At 58.8% G+C, this 25,062-nt stretch overlaps 2 protein-coding genes across 2 annotated transcripts in view; both read left to right on the forward strand.

Moving 5' to 3' along the window:
• Nucleotides 1-25: 25 nt before the first annotated feature.
• Nucleotides 26-25,062, forward strand: part of TIMP2 (TIMP metallopeptidase inhibitor 2) — a 43,281-nt gene continuing 18,244 nt past the window's right edge. Inside the window, exon 1 of the mRNA XM_025859872.2 lies at nt 26-184. Coding sequence (XP_025715657.1) covers nt 55-184 — 130 coding nt within the window. The 5' untranslated portion in view covers nt 26-54. The remainder of the gene's footprint in view (nt 185-25,062) is intronic.
• CEP295NL (CEP295 N-terminal like) lies at nt 526-20,914 on the forward strand. The gene is given in 12 exon segments (XM_073885961.1): nt 526-622; nt 1,580-1,667; nt 3,080-3,238; nt 3,772-3,949; nt 7,358-7,443; nt 8,254-8,317; nt 10,842-10,975; nt 11,243-11,411; nt 18,245-18,803; nt 18,874-18,990; nt 18,993-19,172; nt 19,303-20,914. Coding segments are annotated over 12 exon segments (2,229 nt in total). The 3' UTR covers nt 19,701-20,914.

A 25,062-nucleotide genomic window follows, 5' to 3' on the forward strand; every position in this document is an offset into this window, starting at 1 on the left:
CGGCGGCCGAGCCCCGCGCCCCCGCGCCCCCGCGCCCCCGCGCTCCCGCCCGCCATGGGCGCCGCGGCCCGCAGCCTGCGGCTGGCGCTCGGCCTCCTGCTGCTGGGGACGCTGCTGCGCCCGGCCGACGCCTGCAGCTGCTCCCCGGTGCACCCGCAACAGGCGTTTTGCAACGCAGACGTAGGTAAGGACGGCGACCCCGCCCCGGCCCGGTGCCCGCCTCCCCGAGGGTCCGCGGGCGCCCCGCCCGCCCGCATCTTGCCGAGGGGCCCACGCCCGGACGCCGGCCCCTCGGGCCTTCTAGAATCCTGCAAGTTGACGCCAAAATCGCACTTTCTTTTTCTCCTTACGTCTCCCTTTTCTTTGCCTCTACTGCCGAGATGCTTCTCAACCTCAAAATTCCACCGAAATTCCTCCGCAGCTCCAGCCCCAGAAAAGGGAGCCAGGGAACGGATTGGGTTTGGCAGGCGGAGGGCCCTGGGATGCCAGCGTGGGGGGCGGGGAGAGTGGGGGACACAGCGTGGGATGGGGAGAGTTCCGGCCCCAGGGGGCTGGAGAACGGGGGACCCGGGAGAAACTTTCACAGATGAGACGGAGCTGGGCTTCTGTGGCCCGAGGCTGGGTGGGGAAAGGCTTCCGTGCCTGGCACTCTCCCACCAGCCCTGTTTGGGGACTCACCGGATGAAGCTGGGGCAGAATGGAAGCTTCCCTCCCCTGGCCAGGCTCCCTGGGCACAGAGGGGCAGCCGGGAAGGGCAGGTAGAGCCCCAAAGGCAGCTCCTTGCTCTGTGCCCAGGAGGCACCGCACACAGGGCTGGACAGGGAGGAGGGTCCCTGAGTGGTTTGCTGCGGGTGACTGCTTTTTCAGGACATCCACAAAGACTGGAGAATGTGGGGCAAGTGGGGCTGTGTGGCTGCTTAGAATCCTCAGAAAATATCTTTTCCCCTCGGCACTCCTCGCTCTGCAAAGGTGGGAGCAACCAAGGGAGGGAGGAGCAGCCCGGTATTTGTTCTGATCCACGCAGGGGCCGCAGGGGCGGGAGACAAGTAGGGAGAACGCAGCAAAAATGGGAGGAACCAGCTCGACCCCAGAGGTTTCTGTCCGGGCCCTCCAACCGCCCTGGTGAGGGTCAGCCAGGATTTCCTGGGCTGAGTTTAGTTTAGCCAGAAGGACAGATGTGCAGCAGGTGGGCCCCTGTGCCACCCCTCCCTCCCCCCCCCCCACTGGCTTCTCAACAGGTTTAGGTTCTGCTTCTAAGTCTCAGCCGGCTGAACATCTGGTTGCCAGGCCAGATGGGGTAAGGCTGGCTGCCCTCACCTGTGCAGACCCAGAGCCAGGGGCTCTGGGTTTCTCCTGTTGTCAGCCTTGCTCTCCTTATCTCCCCACACCCCATGGCTCCTGGCCACACCCGAGTTGGCCCTGTGACCTACCACCTAGCCCAGGGAGTCTGCAGGTGTTCTCACCTGCAGGGATCACATGGCTCTGCCACCTTGGTGTGAGACGTGGTTCGTAGTTTTATGTAAAGCCTGAGGCAGGGGGCATAAGGCTGACTCCCTGATTGGGCTTTGGTGCTCAGCAGGATTTGAGGGCAATGCACGCTGCCCTTCCTCTGTGGTGTCCACAGGCCCCTTTGCTAAGAGCGAGGCCATGCCTCTGACCATCAAGCTGTAGGGCAGGGTGGTCCCAAGGCCCAGAAGGAACGGAGTCTTGTAAGGCGCTTGGGCTTGGTTCGCAGGAGCCGAGCAGGAAAGGGCTGGGCCTTGCTTGGGACCACCTCACACCCTTCAGCTGCGTGGGAAGAATTTCCAGCCACTTCCTGGCCTGCCCAGTAAGCTGAGGCAGCAAAGGGTCAGGGGTGAGGAGCTTCAGCAAGCCTTGAGGTTCTTTCCTGCTTTGTGCATTCCTCTCTCCTCCACCTGGCTCTCCTGTCGTGTGTGTCCTGTTTCTTCACATCAGGATCATGCAAGAGCCTAAATTTTACCCTGTCCCCGCTCGGAGGCCCTTGTCGGGCAGCCGACACCAGACTTGGACTGCAAAGCCCAGTCCGTGACATTCCTGGGGCCACCAGAGTGAATCCACAAACTGGGGGGCTCAAAACAGCAGGAGTTGCTTCTGTCACAGTTTAGGAGGCCCAGAGTCCAAAATCAAGGTATCAGCAGGGTTGGCTCCTCCTGGAGGCTCCGAGGGAGCATCTGCTCCAGGTGGCTCTCTCCCAGCTGCTGCTGGTTACCAGCGATCCTTGGCGTCCCTTGGCTTGTGGACACATCACTCCAGCGGCTGCTCTGTTTTTGAGGGGGTTTCTCTGTGCCTGTCTGTCCAAATCCCTCTATTAGGAGGACCCCGGTCCCTGGATTTAGGGCCCACCCTCATGCAGCATGACCTCATCTTAACTTGATCACATCTACAAAGACCCTCTTTCCAAATACGGTCCCAGATGCAGGTTCTGGGTGGACACGAATTTTCAGGGGAAGTTCTTCGAGCCAAGCTGCCCCAGTCGACCCTTCCGTGCTCGGTCAGCGTGGGGTACGGAGCCGAGACACGCTCGGGGAGGCCCTGGGTGGCTGTGGCATCCACCTCTCCGGGAAGGTTGTGGCCTTTCTGTGTCTGCTTTCTCCTTTAAGGGCGCTTGTTCATGGGGTTCTTGCAACGATCTGGACTCCGGCTGAGAAAAGAATTGCCTGGGGCCCTTGCAGAGATCACTCAAGCCTGGGTCCCTTTGTAAATACAGTCTGGCCGGGACCTCCGTCTGCTCGTGTAGTTTTAAAAGCCCCACAGGTGACTTTGGGCCCCCAGGGGCCCATGAAGGGTGATGGCCGCGTGCACGTGGGGGAGACTAAAAGCTGCCCTTCGGTGTGGTGTGCTGACGCCTTTAATTGTTGGCTGTCTACAAGAGGCCGCTGGCTTAAGAAACAGTCGGATTTCTGTCTGCCTGTGTCAGGATTTCTGGGAGCTGGTAGGACCGGAACTGTGGCCGGCAATAGGAGTTCATGATGAGGTCACGGAATTTGGGATGAAGGGAACCGTAGGTAAGAGGTAATGGGGGTCCCTCCGGGAAGGCCCTGTTCCCTGTCCTTTCCAGCAAAGCAGGGACAAGCGGGTTGCGTTCCCTGTCTGAGCGCTGCTCCCGTGTGCTGCTGGCCCGACTCCGACCACCTAATGGAGCTGTGGCCGTGGATGGCAAGCCTGCCCAGCCCCCGGAACCTGGCCAGAGACCAGCTTTGGGCTTGCTCTTCAGGCGGTACCGCCACGGAGGGGCGCCTGGAGTCACTCAGCCTGCTGAGCAGCTTGGCAGATCTGGGCCGTCTGGGTCAATTTCTGGAGTGCTGGGTAAATCCAGGAGCTCTGTGGATGGGGGCGGGGGGAGTAAAATCTCACTTCTGGCCTGGGTGGTGGTGCCTAAGGCTAGTCTGGAGGAGTGCCCACCATGGCATCTTTCTCTGGGGGTTGCCGTCTCCAGACATGGCTCTCTGCAAACCCTCTGGTGATCTCCGGCACCAGGTGGAGAAGGGCCCACAGCCAAGGCCACGTGCTGGTTGCTGGGGCGGCAGGCCAGCCCCATACACGCACTGATGGGAGTCCGACGGCAGCCACCCGCAAAAAGCACGCATCAAGCATTCAGAAATGGCCGTGTCTTCCGTGGACACGCGTGCTTGGCGGACGAGGTTCCTATGAGTTGAATCAGGTCTTCGGTGCATGGGGGCCAGGTGGGGATGGCGGTCCTTCTGCAGAGCGCCTGAGTGATCTGTGTTCTGAACATCCTCGCTTTCATAGCGGGCTGAGTTTCAGCAAACAGTTTCGGAGTGGCCAGCTCTGCCCCGCGGGATGTGAGGAAGAAGCAAGGCCTGACCCCTTCCTCACGAGACACCGTTGCCAGGCAGTGTGCAAGTGGGTTTGGAACTGTCTGCGGCAGGTGGGCAGAGCCCTGCAGACCCCTTCCCCGACGGCCGAGGTGTGGTGTAAAGTCGGACAGACTCATGGGGCTTTGGGCAAATGATAAACGAAGTCACTGTGTGAAAGGGGGGGAATGCATTCTCGGGGTCAGGAGATCGAGGATTTTGAAGGGAGGGGCCCATGGGGGTGCCCCTGGGCCCGGTTTTGGACTGCATCCCTCGAAGGACGTGTCCTGGGCCGGGGGGGGGGGGGGGGGGGGGGGGGGGGGGGGGTGACTAGAACCGGAGCTGCCGGCAGTTCCTGGGGTTGGACTCGGGCGCGGAGGCCGTGCTGGGGTGGGCTGGTGGCTGCAGGGAGCACTCCCCACACCGTGGTACCTGCCTGCGATCTGAGGGCGCGCTGCCAGCCTCCAGCCAGGACCCACTCGGTCCTCGGGAATTGGCGGTTGTGGCCTGGGGTCCGTGAGCTACAGACGAGCGTGGTTACCTGCCTGTCCTCCCTACAGCCTCAGCTGGGTCGCCAGGCAGACCCGCATGCAGGGTGCATGGTCCACATCCGTTGGCAGCATTTGAGCGCGTTGAGAACAAGGATGTAGAAGGCCCCAAGGCTTACGGGGTCGGGAGGGGCATGTGGCCACCCTAGTCCAGGTGCAGAGCCCCTGCTCCGTCGCCCGAGGGGCTGCAGGTGTGCGGGAACCCCTTAGATTCCATAATGGCTAAGAGATGTGCTTGGAGGAGCCTGGCACCTGGGAGGATGGAAAACACAGCAGGAGAAAGAAAAAGCCTGGAGGAGAAGGGGGAACAGCGTGGCGGGCGGGGCCAGCGCTTCTGCCTGGGATGCTCCCTCTCCTCCCAACACGCCCACGCCCAAGGGACCCAGGGCAGGTGGACCTGTAGCTAGGGTGGTCTTCCTGGGAGGAGAAAAGCAGAGCTGGGAAGTCAGGTTGGAGAGAGTGAGCCCTCACTCTGAGGCGAGAGCTTGGGGAACACACACGCAGGCCCAGTTAAGCGCATCGTCGGTGGTGGCAGCGTGGGGATGTGCTGAGCAAAGGGGCCACCTGCCCGGGCAAAGGTGAGAGAGCGTTCTGGGTGCAGATCAGGCCAGAGAGGAGGGCGAGGGGCCAAAGGACACCAGTCTGGCTTATCACATGCAGTCTGCGTCCCCTCCCAAGGGCCCCAGGCAAGCCAGCCATCCCGGCGTGCACCTGTGGATGACAGCAGGCGTGACCCCGGGAGTTGGCTAAAAGGCAGATGTCTGAACTGGTGTCCCGAGGTAGAGCCTCAGGGTCCAGGTTGTGGGCACAGGTATCTCCAAGACTGTCCAGGTGATTCTGATGCCTGCCTCCAAGCTTGCACAGGGCAGTCGTCTCCAATGCAGGCTACCTCAGACTAACTTTAGGTTTGAGAAAAGAATGTTCCAGATTTTTAGATAGACACCGATTGCCGCATTTGTACATAATTTTAAATGGACGGTTAGGTGTTGACTGCTGGGCCAGGCTTCTGTCTTGGTGCTGGAGGGTCTGGAGCAAGTATGGAGAGTAAGGACCAGGGGTAAGAGGGTCAGTGAGATGCCCCAGAATTTGGGAGGCGAGGTGGCTGAGGGAAGCGGCTGAGGAAGTCTTCCAGAGCGAGGGATGATCAGGGGCAGTGTCTCAGGGGGCAGGTGGGATGAAGCTGGCTCCCCCATCCGGAGCTGGGAGCTCCCAGGACCCACTCCCCTGGACCCCTGGGGCCTGAACTGGCTGGACTGCTGGGATCCTTCCTGTGTCTCCATCATCGTGTGGATGTGCGGCTCCAGGGGGAAAATGCGCAGAGACCCAGAGGGATCCCATTTTGTAGCGGACAAAACTGTACGCCTCCCTGGGTCAGCTGAGTCTGAATAGTATCTTGGGTTAGGCTTCTGGAGACCCCAGCAAGGCAGAGTAGAGAAATATTTAGTCTAAAAAGCAAATTGAGGTGTAGTCTTTGTAAGGAAGGATCCTGTCCTGGGGTATATGGACATCCGTCCAGAGGTAGGCTGGCGGGTGGTGGCAGGGGGTGACTTGGTCTTGAGCCCTGAAACTGGGAGCAAAGCTCTGTGTGCGTGTGTGCAGCCCTGAGCCTGGGTGCAGCGGCGGAGCCTGGAGTCCCAGCAGTGGGACCCACAGAGGGCTGTTAGGTGTGGGCAGGGGGGAGTGGGCATGAAGCTACAGGCAGGAGAGTGATTTAAGGGGCTTGTGGTCCCTCGTGGTGCGTGCACTGGGGGGAGGACTTGAGACAGAAGGCAGATCTTGCAGCTGGGGGGGGGGGGTGTGAAGGGCTCGTGGTGGGGTCGCCTCTGGGTTTTGACCTCCGTGCCCGAGGCTCCATTCCCTGTTTGTTTCTGCTGGGGTACAGTGACACTGGGGTCTGCACGAGACAGGCTCGGGCTGTGGCTCAGCAGACAGTGGGAAATGTGTGAGGGGACCTGGAGGGAAGGGAAGAAGAATCAGCAGGAAGCGAGGAGACTTACTTTTTCTAACAAGCCTGCGAGGGAGGCCCCTGTGCAGCCCCCAGCATCGTCTGGGGGAGAGGTCCAGGCACGTGCCCGCTGCCTCCGTTTCTCCAGGAACCCCTTGCTCCAAAGATTAGCCCATCGGCTACGGATGAGCCAAATAAATGGAGCTCTATCCTGATGGCAGGATATTCAGCATTTTGAGCAGCGTTACGGATTCGTATTTCTGACCTTGAAGGATGTTCAGGGGGTATTCATTTTAAAAGCCCAGTTGCGGCCTGAATGCTTTCACGTTTTGAACGTTCTCTCTCTCCGACTGAGACGGAGCCTGGGGCCGACACACATTTTGTTAAAATGTACAGCCGAGCACTCTACGTTTCTCAAGTTTCCGAGTGAGCATGCAGGTCAAGAAACAGAACATTGCTGCCCCCCCCAACCCTCTGTTGATCCCTCCTGGCCCTCACTTCCCCTTTTCCTTAGGGTCACCACTGGTGGCTTTTTTGGTGGCAATTCACTGGCTTTTCTTTATGTGGTTTTCTGTGTATCTTTATCTCATAAAGAAGCGTGTACACATTTAAATGTGCATAGAGAGAAAAGTCTGGAAGGGTGTCCATCAAAATTCTAGGCAGCGGGTGAGATCAAGGGCAATTTCTATTTCCTTTTTTTAATCTGCATTTTCTAAATTTTGTTAGATTCATGTGTCTTAGGCAGATAATTGTTTCCAAGTTGAAAGGCGCCTGGGGATAGATGTGGAGGGACAGGGAGGTGAGGGTTTCCTCAGGAGGGGGGAGGCGGTGGAGGGGCCCCCACGTGATAGGGTGAGGGCGCTGAGCCTGGGGGGGCCACCTGACACTGCCTCGGGTCCCCTGAGAAACCGTCACCCAAAGGGTTGGTTGCTCCTTGAGAAGCCTGTCGTCCTTCATGTGCCTCAGAGACAGGCTGCTTTCTGTCGGCTTCACTGAGCTGCCGTTCGCGTGCCGCTCACCTGTTCAAGGTGTCCAAGCTGGTCTCGAGCACGGTCACAGGGTTGTGCGGCTTTGAGCTGGGCCGCGGAGCTGAGTGGTTGCAGGAGGCGCGTCGGTGCGCAGAGCCGGGCAGGGAACCCTTTCGTCCCTTTCCCGACCCAGGCCGAGCCCGGGGCCGAGAGGTGAGGGCCGGCTGCCCGTGTGCGCTGCCTGTTGCTGGCCGCCCTCTCCCCTTTGCCTGCTTGAGAAGCAGCGATGCCCCTGGGGTGCCATTCCCCGAACTGACCCCAAAGATGCAGATAATCCACCGCCCCCCCCCCTTCTGGGGTCTTGAGCCGGTGAGCAAAGTGGCCTGGATGAGGCAGAAGTGAGCTTCGAGGCAAAACCCTGGCTTTCTGCTGGGGGATGTGCCACAGGCGGGAGCCCCTGAGATCTCCTCAGCGTGTCCTGGAGGCAGGACCTGGCCTGGGTTGATGCTTTATTGGTCTCTTTCTGATCTATAGTCTGGAGGCCTTGGTGGGGCGTTCCTGGCCGCCCCATCCGGGCTGGGGGCACCGTCACAGACCCGGCGAAGCACAGGGTCCTGCAGCAGGCTCTGTCGACACCCCCTGCATATACTCCAAGGCCCTGGTTAACAAATCAACAGCTGATTCTTTACCAAGGGCAGAATGAGGAAATGGACCGACATTTTAGAGAAAAAAGACAAAGTGGAAGGTATTGGGAGCCAAAAGCCAGCCGGAACTGGTTCTGAAGCCCGACTCTGTGCCTGAGGCTCCTTTCCCTCTTCCGTACAAGCAGGGTGAAACTCCTCGAGATGATGGCCTGGTAGATGCTAGTAAATCTCTGCCGGGCGAGCCTAGTGCAGACGCCAGGGACCCCCCCCCCCCCCCCCCCGCCCCCCCCCCCCCCCCCCCCCCGTCGGTAGTCCCCGCAGCACACCTCGCATGCTGAGCTCCAGCTCGGCGCTCTGGCTGGAGCTCCTGTCCCAGGTGGGACAGGAAAATAAACCTCTCCTCTCCATTCCCGGCCGACTCTCAGCACTGAAGCCCAGCCCGCCTATTGCGTCCAGCTCGCTCCTGCTACCTACCTCCTTGCTCCCATCCGGGTGGGGCATTCAGGGCACGCGGATGGAGGAGGGCTGTGTACTTCCTCCCGATCACACAAGCTCACAACACCAAAGAGAAATCGTACCGTTGCGGGTCTGCGGCCCTGCCTTTGCCGAGCCACTCTGCCTGGTCACTCCAGGGGTTGAGAATCCACTCTGCTGAGTCGGCTGACCCTCCGCAGGCCGCCATGTCCTCCCCTGGGTCCCGTGACGTGCAGGAGAGTGGAAGGCAAGGACGGGTGGCCGAGGAGAGCCAGGAACCTGTTGCAGGCAGAGACGGGGGGCAACAATCCCGTCGGCCTGCGTGTCTCGCATGCTTGCACGTACCCAACGGAGTCTGCACTCACAGTGACCTCACCACCAGGGGCCCCAACACCGAGGAAGATTACCCGAGCCTTTGCCCGTGGTCACAGGGCTACTGAGTGTCCCTGCTGCAACCCTAGCTGGTCACTAGAGGCCAGGTGCTTTCAAGAGACAGCATTCCTTCAGTCACCAGCCAGGGAGGGGACTTTGGCCACCCGTGGGCTTCAAGTCCGAGGTGGATTGTTCTGTTCAGAGGACAGAATCCATCTCACGATGATGCTGATGACTCCGCGACAGGGTGGCTTGGGGGGGCCCACACAAGGCTCCCTGCTTTTTGGGCAAAGGGTCGTTAGTTGGACATGTGCGCACAGTTCTCTCCTGGGAGCGTTTGTCTAGCTTTTAACCTTCCATCCTTCAATGTCCGTGGGAGAAAGGGACCAGCCTGGCGTTTCAGGAGGGAGAGGCTCTAGCGCAGAGCCGGGGTGCGTGCTGCCCGTCCCGGGTTCTCGGTCATGACATCTTGTTTCCTTGGCCCAGACGGCTCCAGGACAGAGAATGAAGGAACAAATCTATGGTGGTCTTTTGCTCTGTGTGCACTGTTCTGGAAGGCAGGGATCAAAAACACGAGACACATCCCCCCCAGTCCTACATCTCTTAGATAAAAACATCCCCTGTCTCCGCCGTTCCAGCGCAGAAGGACTTCCCATCTCTCTCCTGACTTGCAGGGGCTCGGTGAGGCAGGTGAGGCCCGTGTCCTCTCCTGTGTGGGTGGGGAGGGGTTGGATGACTCACCCAAGGTCATGCCACCGAGGGCTCCTGCCAAGAATGGAAGGAGCCCGGTCCTGGCACGAGTCCCTGGAAGCGGGATTGGATGTCACAGCGCTGGACTTCCCATTGCTCAGCTCATCTGGCTACGAGGCTTGTTGTCCTTGGAAGGGCTTGACTATAGGTATATGCTGTCTTAACCTGACCACTTGGGAGGCTTGGAAGCGCATTTTGGCAGTGCGACTCGAGGGCTTTAAACATAAGTCTCCCCTCTGATCAGGCAACTCGTGTATCTGGGCAATAATTGAGGACACATGCTAGCATTTAGGCAGGAGGATATTCATCTCCGTCTTGTTTGTCTTAGGGAAACGTTAGAAACACCTACACGCACAGCAGCAGGGGGAGTGGTTAAATAAATCACAGCTTCGGAAGCTCCCCAGGACCAAATGGTATACAGTTTTTTTTTTTTACTGTAACATGTTCAGATAGAGGGGGTGAAATTAGACTTTCTTTCACAAGCATGTGTTTTCTAATTTTCCTATGATGAGCGTGAGTGATTCGTGTAATTTTGGAAAGTTACAGCTCACTAAAGTGAGGGTCTAATTGCAGAGCGCAGTAGCAGGGGGCCCGGATGTTCAGAGCTGGTGGGGTCCGACGCCCAGCGTTAGAGCCAGAGAGGAGGGATGGGAGCTGCCTTCCAGGATTTGCTGAGGGAGTGTTAGGAGGACTAGGCGTGGGAGAAATGTCCTCAATCCAGAAGCAGCAGCGAAAGGATGTTGGTGGTGGCCATGCTGGAACATTCCAGAAGGCCATCAGAGGCCCTCTGAGCGGCAACATTTGGATGCCATGTTTATCTGCCTCCCCCGCCCCCCAGGTCTTGTCCCTTGCTTGAGGGGGGTACACAAGACCACACTGCAGAGGCCAAGGGGTCGGAGGGTATTCGCTGCAGAAGGAGAAGACTGTATCTATAGGACCAAGAAGAGAGACCCCAACCAAAGTGGGTGGAGGGGGTGGGCTGTGGTTGAGAACTTCCCGTGGGAAGACTTCCTCCGAGGGACCTTCCAGCCCCAGACAAAGGCTTTTGTCCCCGAGACTCCCACGCTTCAGCCAAGTTCCTGTTACTAACTTTCTCCTCTCAAGAAACCAAACCCCGAGATCTGTTGCTTTGACTTCTTAGGGCCAAAGTCCTGTTCCCCAAACTAAATTTCTTAGTTGTGAGATTCGTGGAGAGTGCCCCTAGCCCTAGAAACGAGGTCAGTCATGTCCGACTTCTTACTTTGGGTGGGTGGGTGGGTGGCCCACAGGGTCCTGGGCCAGGAGCCCTTCTTCCCCACCCCCAGGGAGTCCCGCTCAACAGTGACACCCTGGAGCAGCAGATGTCCCCACCTGAGTGGGAACAGATGCTCTCCCTGCGGGGTGAGGGGCGGCAGGCATGGCGGGGATCCCTGACTTTGATGGGGGACAGCTCGGAAGAGTGAGCCCCTGGCAGGGAGCGCCGGTACGTGCTGCCAGGCTGGGGAAGAAAGGATTTTCTCCCCCAGAGCCCCTCCTTAAACACCAGAAGGGCCCACGTGCCAGGACCTTCCTGATGTCTCACGCAGGCCATCCCCCTGCTTGTCACCCCAGCTGTTTTGAGCCAAATCTTTGTGATTGCTGGACCCACAACAGGGGTCCTGCCAGGCACCGGCCCTCTGGCTGGCTCGCCGCTGCCCCTGACTTCACCCCGGCTCTGATGTCACAGGCCAGCAGCTCTGTCGTTCCCGCGGCAGCAGCCTGCCATAGTTCACCAGCGGGGGCAGACGCCCGGCTGCTGGTGGAGGAGGGGAGCTGTGATTCCAGCCTGCTTTGGCCAGTGGGCCCCAGAGACCCCCGTGCAGGCCCTCCGAAGTTCCCGCAGTGCCCGCCGTTTGGTGAGGCTCCTGCGGGGGCCTTGGGAAGTGGGCCGGTCAGGGTGGCCAGGCCACATGCCCGGAAGGCTAATTTGAAAGTCCTGTACTGTGGGGCTCTCCGTATGCAGTTGGGTGGAAGGATGGGGGGTAGGACGGGGTTGGGGAGGAGCGTGGTTGTTTGAGGGAGTGGGGAGAGGCCGTCGTGTGGCAGGAACGGCGGTTAGTCATGGGGACCCCGGACCTACACGGTGTCCCTGGAGTCTGAGGTTGCAGGGAACCCCGTTGATTGACATTGTTGAGGGACGTTTAGTAAGCCACCAGTCGGGTTAGCCGTACGTGGCCCACCTGGCTAGCCTGGTCTCTCCCAAGAGTTTGGAAGAGTCTGGGCCTCGTCCTGAGTCTGAAGGTGGTCCAGGGAATAACGGGGACACAGGCCTGGCAGCCTGTCCATCTTGGCCTTCGAGAACTGTCCCATCAGGGTGATTGATGATGAAACGTACAGATTTAGAAGCCCCCACCCCAGGATTTTGGTGCAAAAATCTGCCATGGGGACTGGCCAGGACTCCTGTCTACCACTGCCCCAGCGATTCTGATGCAGCTGGTCCAAAACCCAGCTGGCTTTAGGAACTACCACTCTGGAACTTGGCTGAGAGTCAGGAAGTGGGCAAACCTCGAGGCTCTGGGTGTCACAGAGTGTATTTTTAGAGGCTAGAGCTCAGGGAAATGGAGTTAAAAATACTTCTGATGTTACCGGGCTTGGCTTGGATGCCTCCAGTGATGAGTGTCTCACTACCTACCAAGTCAGCCCAGTGATTTCGAGACAATCCTGTAGGAAGTGCTTCTTTCCACCTGGCCAGTTTCTGCCTCCCTGTCATGTGTTCTCGGTCCAGCTCGGTCATCTGGAGACATGCACCGTAAGTACCATCCTCTTTCCCAAAAGACGTGCTGAGCATTTGGGTGTTTCTGATGGTGATGAGTGCTGTTATTTCCCCCGTTTCACAGAGGCGCAAACCGAGGCATCCGGAGTTAGGAAACTGGCACCAGGTCACACAGCTAATACTCCTAACCACCACACTGTGCTGTTCTAGACTCTTCTATCACCTGAGAGCTCCGCTCCAAACATTCTTGGTTCCTTAGGACTTTTCTTCCTCGGATAGGTTTTTCATTCTCCTCCTGAACTCAGGCAACGGCCTCTCCCTGCCTCGAACACTCACTATAGAGTTTTTCTGAATTCTTTCTGGGAAGTCCAGTCTCTCCATTTTTTAGGTTTTCTCCTTATTTAGTGAAGTTGCACAGTTGTCATTTATCGTCTCTTTCTTACTTAGGTGAATTCATAAGCGTTTCAATAGTTACACTTTGATTATGAAACTTTCCATCGACATTGTCGAAGCAGACACTGTGAGCTACCTCTTTAAGGTTGTTTAGACACACGTCTGTCAGCTGCGTACACGTGGGCTCCAGCTCAGCTCGCCAGGGCCTGGAACGCCCAGCTGGGGTCTGACCCGGGTATCGCCGGGCTGGGCTATTGCCCTGCTTGTTCTAGGCTCCTCTGTCCCCACGGGGAAAGATCACACCGCCTCTGTGGGTGGCCACACATCTCTGCCGACCTGCTCCCACTCTGCACTTGTGCAGTTGGATTTGGGGGGCCCACGTGCGAGTTGTAAATGTCTTCCCAGTACATGGTGCCTTGTTAGATTTGGCCAGGTATTCAAGCCCGTTAAAAATCTTCTCAGCTGGGGGCACCTGGGTGGCTCAGTCGTCAGGCATCTGCCTTCGGCTTGGGTCGTGGTCCCGGGCTCCTGGGATCGAGCCCCGCATCTGGCTGCCTGCTCCGTGGGAGGCCTGCTTCTCCCTCTCCCACTCCCCCTGCTTGCATTCCCTCTCTCGCTGTGTCTCTCTCTGTGTCAAATAAATAAATAAAATCTTAAAAAAAAAAAAAAAAATCTTCTGAGCTGCAAGGGCGCCTGGGTGGCTCAGTCCGTGAAGCATCTGACTCTTGATTTCGGCTCAGGTCATGATCTCAGGGTCATGAGATCGAGCCCTGCGTCGGGCTCCACGCTCAGTGGGGAGTCTGCTTGGGATTCTCTCTCTCTTCCTCTCCCTCTGCCCCCCCCCCCACTGTCTCGCTTGCTCTAAATAAGTAAATAAAATCTTAAAAACATCTTCTGAGCTGGCGGTGTACCTTCCAACAGCACAGCTGGTTCTCTGTGTCCCTGCGGGTACTTGGGTGCTGGCTGTCTACAGCTAGACTTGGTACTTTTAGAGTCACACACTCCCGGGCTTGACTCGCAGAAGAGCCGTCCGTGCCCCGGGCCACAGACTCTCTTGATTCTCCAGACACAGTTTTAGCCGCTCCCCGTGTGGGTGCCAGGCCACTGGAAAAAAGGAGGCTAGGGTGCTGTCCCTGTGTCTGTGTCTCACAGCCAGGCAGGAGGACAAAGGAAGCTATAAAGAGTCAACCTGTAGAACCCAGATTATATTCTGGGGTCATTTCCTGTAGAGGCACTCTGTCCTACATATATTTTTTTTCTTCCTTTATTTTTTTGGTCCTGTGCATTTTAAAAGCCCTAAAGGAATTCCTTATGTTTTAGTCCAAGAGATGATCTGGAGTGTTCCAAAAAAGGTCAGACTTGATCTGTGGACTCTCAGAAGACAGAAATGATTAACTTCACACATGAAACAGTAAGCTTTAGCTGATGGGGGCTTTTTTGTGTCTATTTTTATATGTTTCAAAGAAGAAGTGCTAGACCGTGTCACCCAGGCGCCCAGTCTGTAGGCCTTTGGAGAAAGGCAGGAGCATTTCTCTCATTGCTACAGAGGTCGGGGGACGTCCTTGGAGGAAGGAGGGACCGGACCTAGCCTGGGGAAATGTGGGTAGGGTTGAGGAAGAAGAACCCACATGAGCACAACTCTGGCCCTGGACCTGGGTGGGGCGGGGGTGGGGGGGTCAAGGAGCCCAGCTGGGTAGGGGAGCTGGATCAGGAGCTGCCGGCATGTTCTCGGGCCCACAGGCCAGGGATTGTTGACCTTGTTGGGAATTGCCCTGGGAGCTGGTGAACTGACCAGGGTCTGGGCACCTCCCTGCAGACGCAGGGCCCAGGAGTCTGCCTTTTTTTTTTTTTTTTTTAAGATTTTATTTATTTGACAGAGACACAGCGAGAAAGGGAACACAAGCAGGGGGAGTGGGAGAGGGAGAAGCAGCTCCCCGCTGAGCAGGGAGCCCAATGTGGGGCTCGATCCCAGGACCCTGGGATCATGGTGACCTGAGCCGAAGGAAGATGCTTAATGACTGAGGCACCCAGGTGCCCCAGGAATCTGCATTTTAACTGGCAGCTCAGCAGACCGTGCTGCAGGTGGCCTGTGGACGGTGCCGGGACACCTGCTGGCATGGGCAGTGGGGCACCAGTGAAGATACCCCTGGCTGAGTGAGTGGGGGCTGTAGCCGGGTGTGGAGGTGTTGGGGTCAGGCTCGGGGCAGCGGGGAGGCAGAGAGCCTGATTAGGAGTCTTGGAGAAGGGGCTCAGGTGGGGTAAGAGGCTGGGAGGAGGCAGAAGGAGACACGGATACTGGGTAGAGCCGTTTGCTAGGACCACCTTACTCAAAGTGTGGTCCCCGGACCCGAGTATCGCATCCCCTGAGAGCTCCTTACAAGTCAGAAGGTCGGCCTCACCCCAGACCTGCTGGATCAAAATACGACTCTTAACAAGATTCAGGAGGCACTATGCTGGCTTTTTGCCTTTCAGTGTTTAAGGAAAGTACTTGAATGGGAACGGGGAGGGTGGTTCATTTGATGGAACTCCAGTAAAAACACAAGGAAAACACTAAGGCCCATCCCGTAGCACAGAGGCTAAGCGCCTCTCGGCGAGAGTGGGAGGTCAGGTGATAAGGTCACCCCAGGACAGAGTCCTAGCTCCCAGCTCTGACCTCCCTCAGCTGCAGGGTGGGTGACTCAGATCAGGGGTCTGCCTGCTCGGATTTGAACCCTTCCTGTACTGCTGATGAGCTGTGTGGCCTTAGGCAAGTTACTTCACCTCTCTGAGTCTCAGTTTCTGCGTCAGAACACGGGGATAGGGCTAGAGCTCACCTGCCGCGGTGCGACCAGGCGAGAGGGATGGCCTGTGCCACGCGGGTCTCCCATCAGTGAGGTCTACATGGTGATCAATGTCCTGTCCACACAGCAAGCTCCGTTTTCTTCGTGCACGTTACCGCGTTAGGTTAAATGTCCGTGAAATCGCATATAGTCCCATGGGCACAGATGAGCCCTCAGATCACGTTGTGCGTTCCGAGAATAGGGTACGTGCAAGGTGGATGGACTCCCCAGGCTCCCTGGGGGTGTGTGATGTCCACCGCGTGTCATCCTGACTCTGCCACCACGGACATCGTTCTGGGGGGTCTGGGGCTCCACTAGCACCTACAGCGTCCTCACAACAGATGCCAACACTTGGAGGGCGGGGGGATCTGTCCCAACCAACCGCCACAGATCAGCCACGTAACCACCCACCGAGCGCAGGCCAGCCCACCCGCAGGCTCTGAGCCTGCCCGTGAGGATGGGCCACAGGCCACACAGTCCCTCTGTGTTTCCACGGCTTTGGTCTGGGCACGTGCTCTTCCTTTCTCTTGGGCGTGCGCTGAGGCATGCGGTTGCTGGGACATATGGTAAATCTGCGTCTACCTTTTCAAAATCGGCCAAACTGTTTTCCAAAACGGCTGCACCGTGTCGCATTCCGCCAGCAGCGTGGGAGGATTCTGGCTGCTCCGCGTGCTCACCGACACGTGTTACGGTCCGTCTGTTTCGTTACTGCCATCCCGGTGGGCGCAAACGGTCCCTCGTAGCTTCTGCGTGCACCCTCCTCCCCATGAAAGCCGGTGCTAAAATCTCATGCTTTATGAGCCGCGTGCCTCCTCTTTAGTCAAGTGTCTATTTTTTTTTTTTTTTGCCCGTTTAAAAATTGGTTTATTTGTCTTATTACATCTTGAGTGGTTTATATAATCTGGATTCAAGCCTTGTGTTGTGTATGTGATTTGCAGGTACTTCCTGCCACTCTGTGCCTTTTGTTCTTACCTATGAATGATGTCTCTTGGCATGCCAAGGTGTTTAGGATCAATAACGCCTTCTTAGCCAGTCTCTTTGGTTGGTTGTGCTTTGGGGATCGTATCCGAGAGATCTTTGCCTAACTCAAGGTCACGAAGATACCCTTATGTCTCCCGCTGAAGCTGTAGCTTTAGACCTTACGTTAAGGTCTGTGCTCCATTTTGAGTTCGTTTTTATGGGTGGTGTATGATTTTGCATGTGGCTATCCAACTGTCCCAGCGCGATCTGTTGAGAAGACACCCAAACTGTTCCTTCCCCCGTCGAATTCCCACGGCACCTCTGCGAATCCCCGCCACTCACGTCCAGCGCCCCAGCTCTCTCTCTCCCCCTCTTCTTGCTCATCGTGGTGGTTGGCAGAGTGGCTGGATGGAATGCTAACCGCTATTCCAAGTGTCTCACCAGATGATCACATTAACCAAAAGCCGGCGGCAGTGCGAGCAGCCTTGGCCGGTCGAATGTGGACCACACGCCAGCTGTGTGATCTGGGTTAAATTTCTTCATCGGTCCCTGCCTCAGTTTCCCCAGCTGTGAACCAGGGGTCCTGGTAGCCCCTTACCTCACAGGGTTATTGTAAGAAAGATGGGCAGATACACGTAACTGATGTTCTGTGGATGCAGTATTGTTTTCCAACTCCAGCCATGCCTCTGGGCCGGCCTTGCTCCCTGAAAGCCGAGAGGGGTGGTGGAGGGGCTCTCGGCACAGCCTGCAGCTGTCCGGGAAGGGGCTCCTTCAGCCCACCGGTCTGGCTGGTTTTGACATCAGCTGCTGGTGGACACGGTGTGAGTCCACACTTTTTTGGTGTAAATTCCCCTCCTTTTCTAGGAGGGCCTGCAGGGCACGGGTCCCTTCTGGATGCCAGTGTGTTCCCTTCCGATAACCCCACGAGAGAAGAACTGCGAATCCTGAAAACAGAAGCTTAAGCCCCCCTCTGATTGGTTTGCAGTGGATTCTAGTACCATGCACGCGTGCGCGCACACGCACCCGCACACGTGCACACGCGCTTGCACACACACCCAGCCTGACAGGCTCCTTCACCACCTTTTCTTCCTCCCATTTGTGAGCAGCTCCCCCTGCAGAGCCCAGACACTTGCACCCTTCCACCCCTGCCTAGGGTGGGGGTCTCAGCCTTGGCACTGTTGACATGGGGGCTGAGCCACTGTTCATTGTGGGGATCTCTTGGCCAACGCAGGATGTCGAGCAGTGTCCCTGGCCTGCCTGCACTCGATGCTTCCCCTCCCCACAGTTATGACAACAAAAAATGTCCCCAGACGTTGCCACATGTCCCCTGGAGAGCAAAAACCACACCCCGCTGAAAACAGCTGCCACACAGGGTCTCATTAAAGGTACGCAAGACAAACTGGGAACCAAGCCTGGGCCCTTGCGGGCGGGTCTTGGCAAAAGTGACCCAGAGGGACGCGTTTTAGAGCTTGTCCTGCATTCAGAGCTGCGTGTGCCTTGTCTCCAGGGGCTTGCTCTTCTCAGAACGCTCCGGGCAGCAGAGTGTGTCCTGGTCTTGTGGACTCGGCGTGAGACAGCTGTGGCAAGTGTGGCCCCTCCACCCCCCGGCGCCGTGACTCCCACTCTTGGTTCCCACCACCTTCGCTCTGAAGCCGTGTCTGCCCAGGTCACCGACATGAAAAGAAATGCAGACTGAGCCGCTCAGCTGAGTCCCAGCCCCAACCACGAGGCCTCACGTTTGAGGGAGAAGCACAGGTTACTGCAAGTCCGCAAGAAAGGAGCCCTTGCCCTGCAGAGATGACAGGACCTTCCGCCGCGGAAGAGCCCGCAGCGCCTGGCCGAGGAGCTGGAGGCTGGGTGGCAGGAGGCCCCCAGCCAGCAAGTCCGGGGCCTGGAGCGGCCGCATTTAGCACATCTGTCAGGTGCGGGGGCAGGACAGGCCAGGGAGCCCCTGCCTGACTCGGAGGGGCCGGCCCAGCGAGGAGCAGCCTGGCCGCAGAGGGCCAGGGAGAAGCACAGAGCAGCCGTCAGGGAAGAGAAGAGTCGCAGAGAAGAGCTAGTCGGACGGCAGCCTTGGCACACCAAGTCCCAGAGGAAAGCGGTGGGCGTGGAGAAGCAGGGGGCTCCCAGAGCTGCTGGCCGGACCCGTCACCCCCTCTGCCCCCGTGAGAAGAATAAGGGCAAGCGAGCGCCTTCGATGAAGACCCGTGGTGGCCGCCATCCCGCTGAGCCCCGGGAGGGCAGAGGGGTGCACATAGAAGAGTTCTTGGCTGCTGCAGGGGAGCTCGAGCGTTGGGAGAAAGAGGGGAGAGAAGGAGCCCGGGATGGGCGGAGGCAGCCGGGAAAGGGGGCGGCTCCTCCTGGTTAAGGCCCGGGCCACAACTATCCGGATCAGAGTCCCAAGGGAAAAGCAGACCTAGAAGAGCTGTGGCCCATTGGCTGGACCCCCGGGGGGGGGGGGGGGGGGCGCGCCCCAAGCGTCTCCGTGCCGGCGCAGGGACAAGAGCAGGTGGCAGAGGGAGCTTGAGTTTGCCTTCCAGGAGCTGTTTAACACAGAGAGCTGAAGAGGCACCTGAACTTGCACCTTGCAGCGGGGCCCCGGGTGGATTGGAGTGCCAGGGAAGAGCTCGGCCTCTCCGAGGTGCAGGAGTGTAGAGGTGAGCCCCAGAGGGAAAAGACAGCGGTGGGTGCAGAGGCGGACGTGCAGCCTGGTGGGGGGCCCACCAGACCGAGTCCCAGACCAGCTTGAAGGAGTTCCTGAACAAGCTCAAGAACCAGAAATACCTCCGGTTGGCCACGTTCCCATGTAAGCCCAAGAGTGAACCACTGTCTCCCAAGGCAAGAGTATTGATTGGTGAAGAGAACCGGCTCCTTGGCGGCACGGGCTCTGGACAAGCTGCAGCCAGACCGGACCCGCTGGTGGAGGGCCCCTGGCGGGGTTGTGGCAGGGACTGGGTGGGCAGCGGACGGGCCCCCCGGGGCTGAGCTGGGAAGCCCACTCCCAGGCCGGGCTGGAAGAGCAGAGAGAACAGAGAAGGGCGTGCCTGGCTCGCCTGAAGTCTTACTCCTCCCTAGACCAGGAGAAGGAAGGGGCATGTGAGCACGGCACCACTTCCCTCTGGGCCCCCAGCTTCATGGATGATGACAAGCACAGTCAGATGATCCGTGACCTTCAGCAGCAAACTGAAGAGCAAAACAAGTTGCACAAGCGATTTCTTGAAGAAGCCAGGAAACACTTGCAAGAGTCTCAGAAGATATGATAAGAGCGAGAGTCCCACCCACGATAAATACATCACTGATAGCGAGCGTGATGCCGGAAATGGTACCCGAGCCTCTGCGAGTCTGTGTGCGTGTCCCCTGCTCAGACCCCGGCGCGCCACCTGTCCCCCCGACGGCCTGTGGGGTGCGTCCTCCTTCCCCGGGCCTGCCTTCGCACCAGGTCCCGTCTGGGAAGGCTCCCTGGCACAACCACGGGAACCTGGCTGGCAGGGCGCCCAGGTGGGTCCTGGGGCTGAGGCTGTGCCCGCACGGGCCCCGAGCACAGCCGGAGATTCAGGTGAAGGAGGGAGTCCAGATGTTTTGGCCACGTAAATGCTGCGCTTTCAGGGGCATCCAAGGTCAAGCCGGCACGGTTTCAAAAGATACATCATTTGTTCCTTAGCGATTGGCTGGGACATGAATGGGGACATTGCACTCAAACCTCTTTCGTCTTTCAAGCCAACAGAACCAAGCTCATTTCATGGGACCTGGCTTAGGATATTCTTGTCACTCTAACGCTGGGAAGTGAGACAGAGGAAGAGACAGGCAGAGGAGAAGCAGGAGGGAGAGAGACGAAAGAGAAGACAGGGCCCCAGACAAGAAAGGGGAGTGGTCCCCAGCAACGTGGCCTGCCGGGTGCCTCCTCCTGGCGCTGGAGTGGCAGGGCGCCTGGCTGGCTGGTCAGTGTCCCACCCCCGGCTGCACCCCTGACCTGGCAGCTGGGCGGGAGGGGGTTTGTCTGCCAGTTGCAGATAATACTTAAGAGTCTGGAGCAGGGGTGGATGGACGCAGTTCTTCTGTAGAGGGCCAGATAGTAAACATTCCACCTTTGCCAGCCCACCAGTCCCCGTGGCCACGACCCACCCCTGCCACTGCGCCTCGAACGCAGCCATAGACAACACGTGAGTGAATGGGCAGGGCCAGGTTCTGGTAAGACTTTATTTGCAAAAATAGGGGGGTGTCTGCGTGCGGACCTCCAGCCACAGTTGGGCAACCCCTGGACTGGTGTATGAAGGATGTGGCTACCTCCCTCCCTCTCTCCCTCCCCAGGACCTCAGACGCACTCAGTTGGATCATCCGTTTTCGGTCATGATGCATTTGTATCATCAGTCCGTGAATGGCCTTCTCTCCTTTAGTGTCTATTTCCTGGATAACATAATGAACAATTGTGAGCCCACCATCCGAACCCAAGATCTAAAATATTTGCTCAAAACCAGCTTCTACCCGTGTGCTCCTTCCCTGTTCTGTTCCTGCTTAGCTACGTGCCTGCTCAACTTGGGGTTTGTCCCTCCATTTCTCCCTGCGGGGCGCGCAGGGAGATATGGGGTGACCCAGTCCCGTGAGAAACCTGAGCTGGGCTTCCCTGAGGCCCATCAAGCTCATGGAACCCCCACACGTGCCACTCGGACAGGGCAGTAACAACACCCTCTAAGTTTTTTGGGTGCTTTTCCAATCCCCGGTAGCTGGGGTGAGGAAGCTTTTGCGGTCTCACGTAATTATCTCATTGAAAGCATCTCCTTGAGCCCCATCGTCTGTCCGGCTTTTCCACGTTAGGTAGAGAAAATGTTTGCTCCCAGCCCGTTTCCATTCTGTCCTCTGCTGCTGGAACGTCACGGGAGAGGGCTGCAAAGCCAGCTTGACAGTCTGATCTAAGCCCAGCATGAGTGAGAACGAGGCCCTGGGGCCGGGAGAGCTCTGTGACTCCCAAACCAAATGAGGATTACCTGAGGGGAGGCTGGCCTGGGGTCGCTCAGCGTTGCAGGGTGTGGGATCACCCAGGGTTCCTGCATGCTGGTGAAGCATCACCTTGGTCCCAGAAGGTGCCGTGGGATCACCGGGTTAAAGCCATGACCATGATGGGACCCGAACACTGACTGCCTGGAAGCCACAGTCCGATGAATGGACGAGCCTGCCTTTGAGGGGGTTATTTTTGTGTCTCCTCTCCAAGGTAGTATTTGTGGCCCGAGTGTCCTAGGTGAGGAGGCGCCCCTTCTTGGCCACACTTGAGCTAAAAGTAGATGTAGGAGATGGACAGCGAGACGAGGTGGAGGGTGAGTCATCGGTGCCCGACGGTCACACCTACACGCCGCCCCGGCAGCAGGATGAAACACCGCGCCCTTTCCCACCTGGGCTGCAGAAGGCTGGGGGCCGCGGTGCTGAAAATGACACCGCCCTCCAGCCCTCCCCCGGTTCCCTCTGAAGAGGGTACCCCTGTGGGTCCTCCCTCTCCAAACACTGTATCTTCTAGAACTTTCCATGGGTTTCATGCTTCTGCTCACACATTTGGGGGAAGGCTTCCCCGTTTCCGTCTCATTCTGAATTTACTAGAACCTTTACGGTTTGGTGCGAGGGTCCTCACACCTGTCCCCTCCGCCACCCAGCCAGGTGCGTGGTCATCGGGGGTGTGATAATATCCAGACCCTCAAGAAATGTACAATAGCGGGAAAACGAAGATTTTTAAAAATTGGGGCACAGGGCCCCCTCTCGGGCCTGCAGTGGTTCTTCCAGTCTCCTGCCCCCACCCCCTCCTCTGTAACGTGATGGGGGGTTGATGTGGACACGTGGGCTGCCTCTCCAGTTCCGGGAACAGTCCAGGCCGGGTCGCAGGCTGGAGAGGGGTGCCGGGTTGACGGCACATCTCTCTACACTTCCGGCTCCAGGAGGCGGCCTTGTTTGATCGGCTGAGCTCCGGGGCGTAGGAGGAGAGGGCACACGTGCCTCCCGGGTTCTCTCCCACGTCGGAAGCTGAAGTGTAGGCCCTGGGGTCCCAGCCTTTTACATCCCTGGGTCTGCCTGAGGGAGGTCAGCCCACAGGCTGCGTGCCTCAGTCCTACACGAGGGCCGGAGCTGCTGCCCTGTCTGTGCTCACAGGCCTGAGCCATGGGCCCGGCCCTCCTGCTTTCACCCCTGCAAGCGGGGCAGCCCAGAGAGGACAGGGCCACCCGACCTCTCCGTGCCCCTTCCCCAGCCGGCGGATGGGCAGGGATTGCAGGGCGCCGGCGGGGGGCGGGGGGCTGGACGTTCCGTCCGCGCCTCTCTGGGCTCCCTCTGCCTCCTGCCCTGCCCCATCCAGCTGCTGCTCCCGCTGCGGGCTCCAGGCTTGGGGTTTGCAGGGCCGAGCTTGGCTGCTCCTCGGGGTCTTGGCGGAGAAAGTGCAGACCAGCAGTTCCTTCCACAAAGCCACACTGTTCTCAGCAAATCCTCCCAGGATCGGGATGCATTTTTTTCAAGTGATTCAGCAGCACGTGAATGGGAAGGGCCTGAGCCCAAGGCTTCGGGAACCGTGACCAAGGCCTCTGGCATGAGCTCCCGCTGGGCTCACAGGGGGAAGGAAGGGTGGCGGGGCGTGAGTCGGGGGCCTGCCAGGGTCCTGGGGGGCTGGGGCGGGCGGCCGAGCAGCGAGTGCCCCAGCTTTTCTCTGCACAGCTGATGAGCTCTTAGAGATGTTTCCCTCGTGCTCCCAAGGGGGCCTGAGCCAACGGACAGGAAGTGGAGGTGGGAACGCTGGTCTCCATGGAGACCGGGCATCCAGTGGACAGCAGCTCATGGGAAGGTGCTAGAATCTCCAAAGGCCCAGGGCTGGGGCGACATGCTGTGTGCTGTCCTGTCTCGTGCACCCGGTCACCCTTCCTGCCCCATCCTCAGCCCCCACAGACACAACTGCTCCGAGTGGTGGTGAGGACAGGCCTTTCCAGCCCTGGCCTGAGTCATGCCGGCCAACCTCGCCCTCACCCTGGACAGGCGCAGCCCTGCCCCAGAGCTGGGGACATCCGTCGGCTCCCCGGGATGAGGAGGCTTGCAGGGACCCGAAAGTGGCTTCTGGTCTGTCGGGGCAGCTGCTCAGACAGAGGGAGCCCCTGGTTGCCTTCTACCACCACAGAAAGGTTTTAATTATAAAATGAGCCCCCCCGCCGCTGCTCAGTTCCTAAAAGAAGTGAATTGGAAGAAGTCGGCTCCCCTGCTGACTGAAAGCGGCCAGGCCCTGACACCAGGGAAGGTTGGCGGGGCCAGGTGTCCGGGGAAAGCCCCGCCCCCGCCGCCCCGGTGTCCACCTTGGGGCACCTGCAAAGGCGCGGCGTGGCCAGACAGTGAGGCCGGAGGGGCAGGTGGGGCTGGATGCTCCCAGGGACGTCTGGGTGCTGAGCCAGCGCTGATGCTACGCATTCCTTGTGACATCTCCCAGGCTGTTGGACCGCACCCCGTTTCGACGTGCGGTTCTGTGGGGAGGGGCGTGGCCTGGAGACCCAGGGGGTCCGAGCGGGCCTGCAGTCCATGTGAGCCCGCTTCTCTTCCTCAATCCCTGTCTGCCCCGTTCCCTGCCCTCCTGCTGGGGAGGTCACCTACCCTGCTCGTGGAGCAAATGCAGGCCCATTGGGGAGGTTCAAAACCATCCTTACTATGCCCCCCAAAGCCCCCTGAGGTGCTGTTAGGGATCCCACGGTAATGGGGGGCAGGGCCCTGAGAATGTGCTCCTTTTGTTACAGCTTTTATAGGGCAAAGCTGCAGCTGTTAACTGCTGGGTGTGTCTGGGTGTAGATGGGGGCTGTGGGGCACCCCCTGGCTTTCCCCAAGTCTGGCCCCGAGGGCTAGTGTGTGGGTGGGATGGGGGCGCCCCAGGGCTGCCCTCAGCCAGACTTTGGACCAGCTCATCAAAACTGAGAGGGGCCTCAGCCAGGTCGACCAGCCATACAGTGTCACCTGTCCACCCAAAAGGGATAAGAAACTCCCAGACGGCAGCCGCAGGATGTTGTTACAGGTATTAGGGGGGATGTTGGTCGCTCTGTGATCGGAGGGTGTAAATGTCCAGATTCAGGGTGCCCCCTTCTCTGGAGAGCATAGACGAAAGCGGGGAACCCTGCCCCTGTCCCCAAGCCCCCCAGCGGAGTGGAGCCCACCTGGAGTAAGGGGCAGCTGGGTTTCCTCTGAAGGGGTTGGCATGTAATTCCGCGTGGAGACGAGGAAGTGGACCGAGGGACCCACGCAGGGCGTGTGCAGCCCGGGCAATGCAGTGGCTCCGTTTCCACCTAAGAGATGCCCTTCCTCACGCTCCCCCCCATGATGGCACACCGCTGCGTGCCGAGGGCTTGGCTCAGCTGCATTCCGGTCACCGTGCAGGGTGACCCCCTCTCGACTGGGGACAGGACAGGAGGGTCTTTGGCAGATGTACTGGCAAGCTGAGGGCCCCATCCCTCCCTCCTCCTACATGAGTGGCACTGGGAACATGCCCCTAGCGGAGGGACCCCAGGGCTGAGAGCAGAACGGAAGAGCAGAGCAGTGCCATCCCTGCGGGCAGCGGTCTCCCTGGGCGACCCTCCCGGGTTCTCGCTGGTGGCTGCAGTCCATGGGCTGGGCTGAGAGGGCACG

The sequence above is a fragment of the Callorhinus ursinus genome, unplaced genomic scaffold (genome assembly GCF_003265705.2).
Source record: "Callorhinus ursinus isolate GAN/ISIS: 27379988/994484 unplaced genomic scaffold, GSC_fseal_2.0 scaffold68, whole genome shotgun sequence".
NCBI lineage: Eukaryota > Metazoa > Chordata > Mammalia > Carnivora > Otariidae > Callorhinus > Callorhinus ursinus.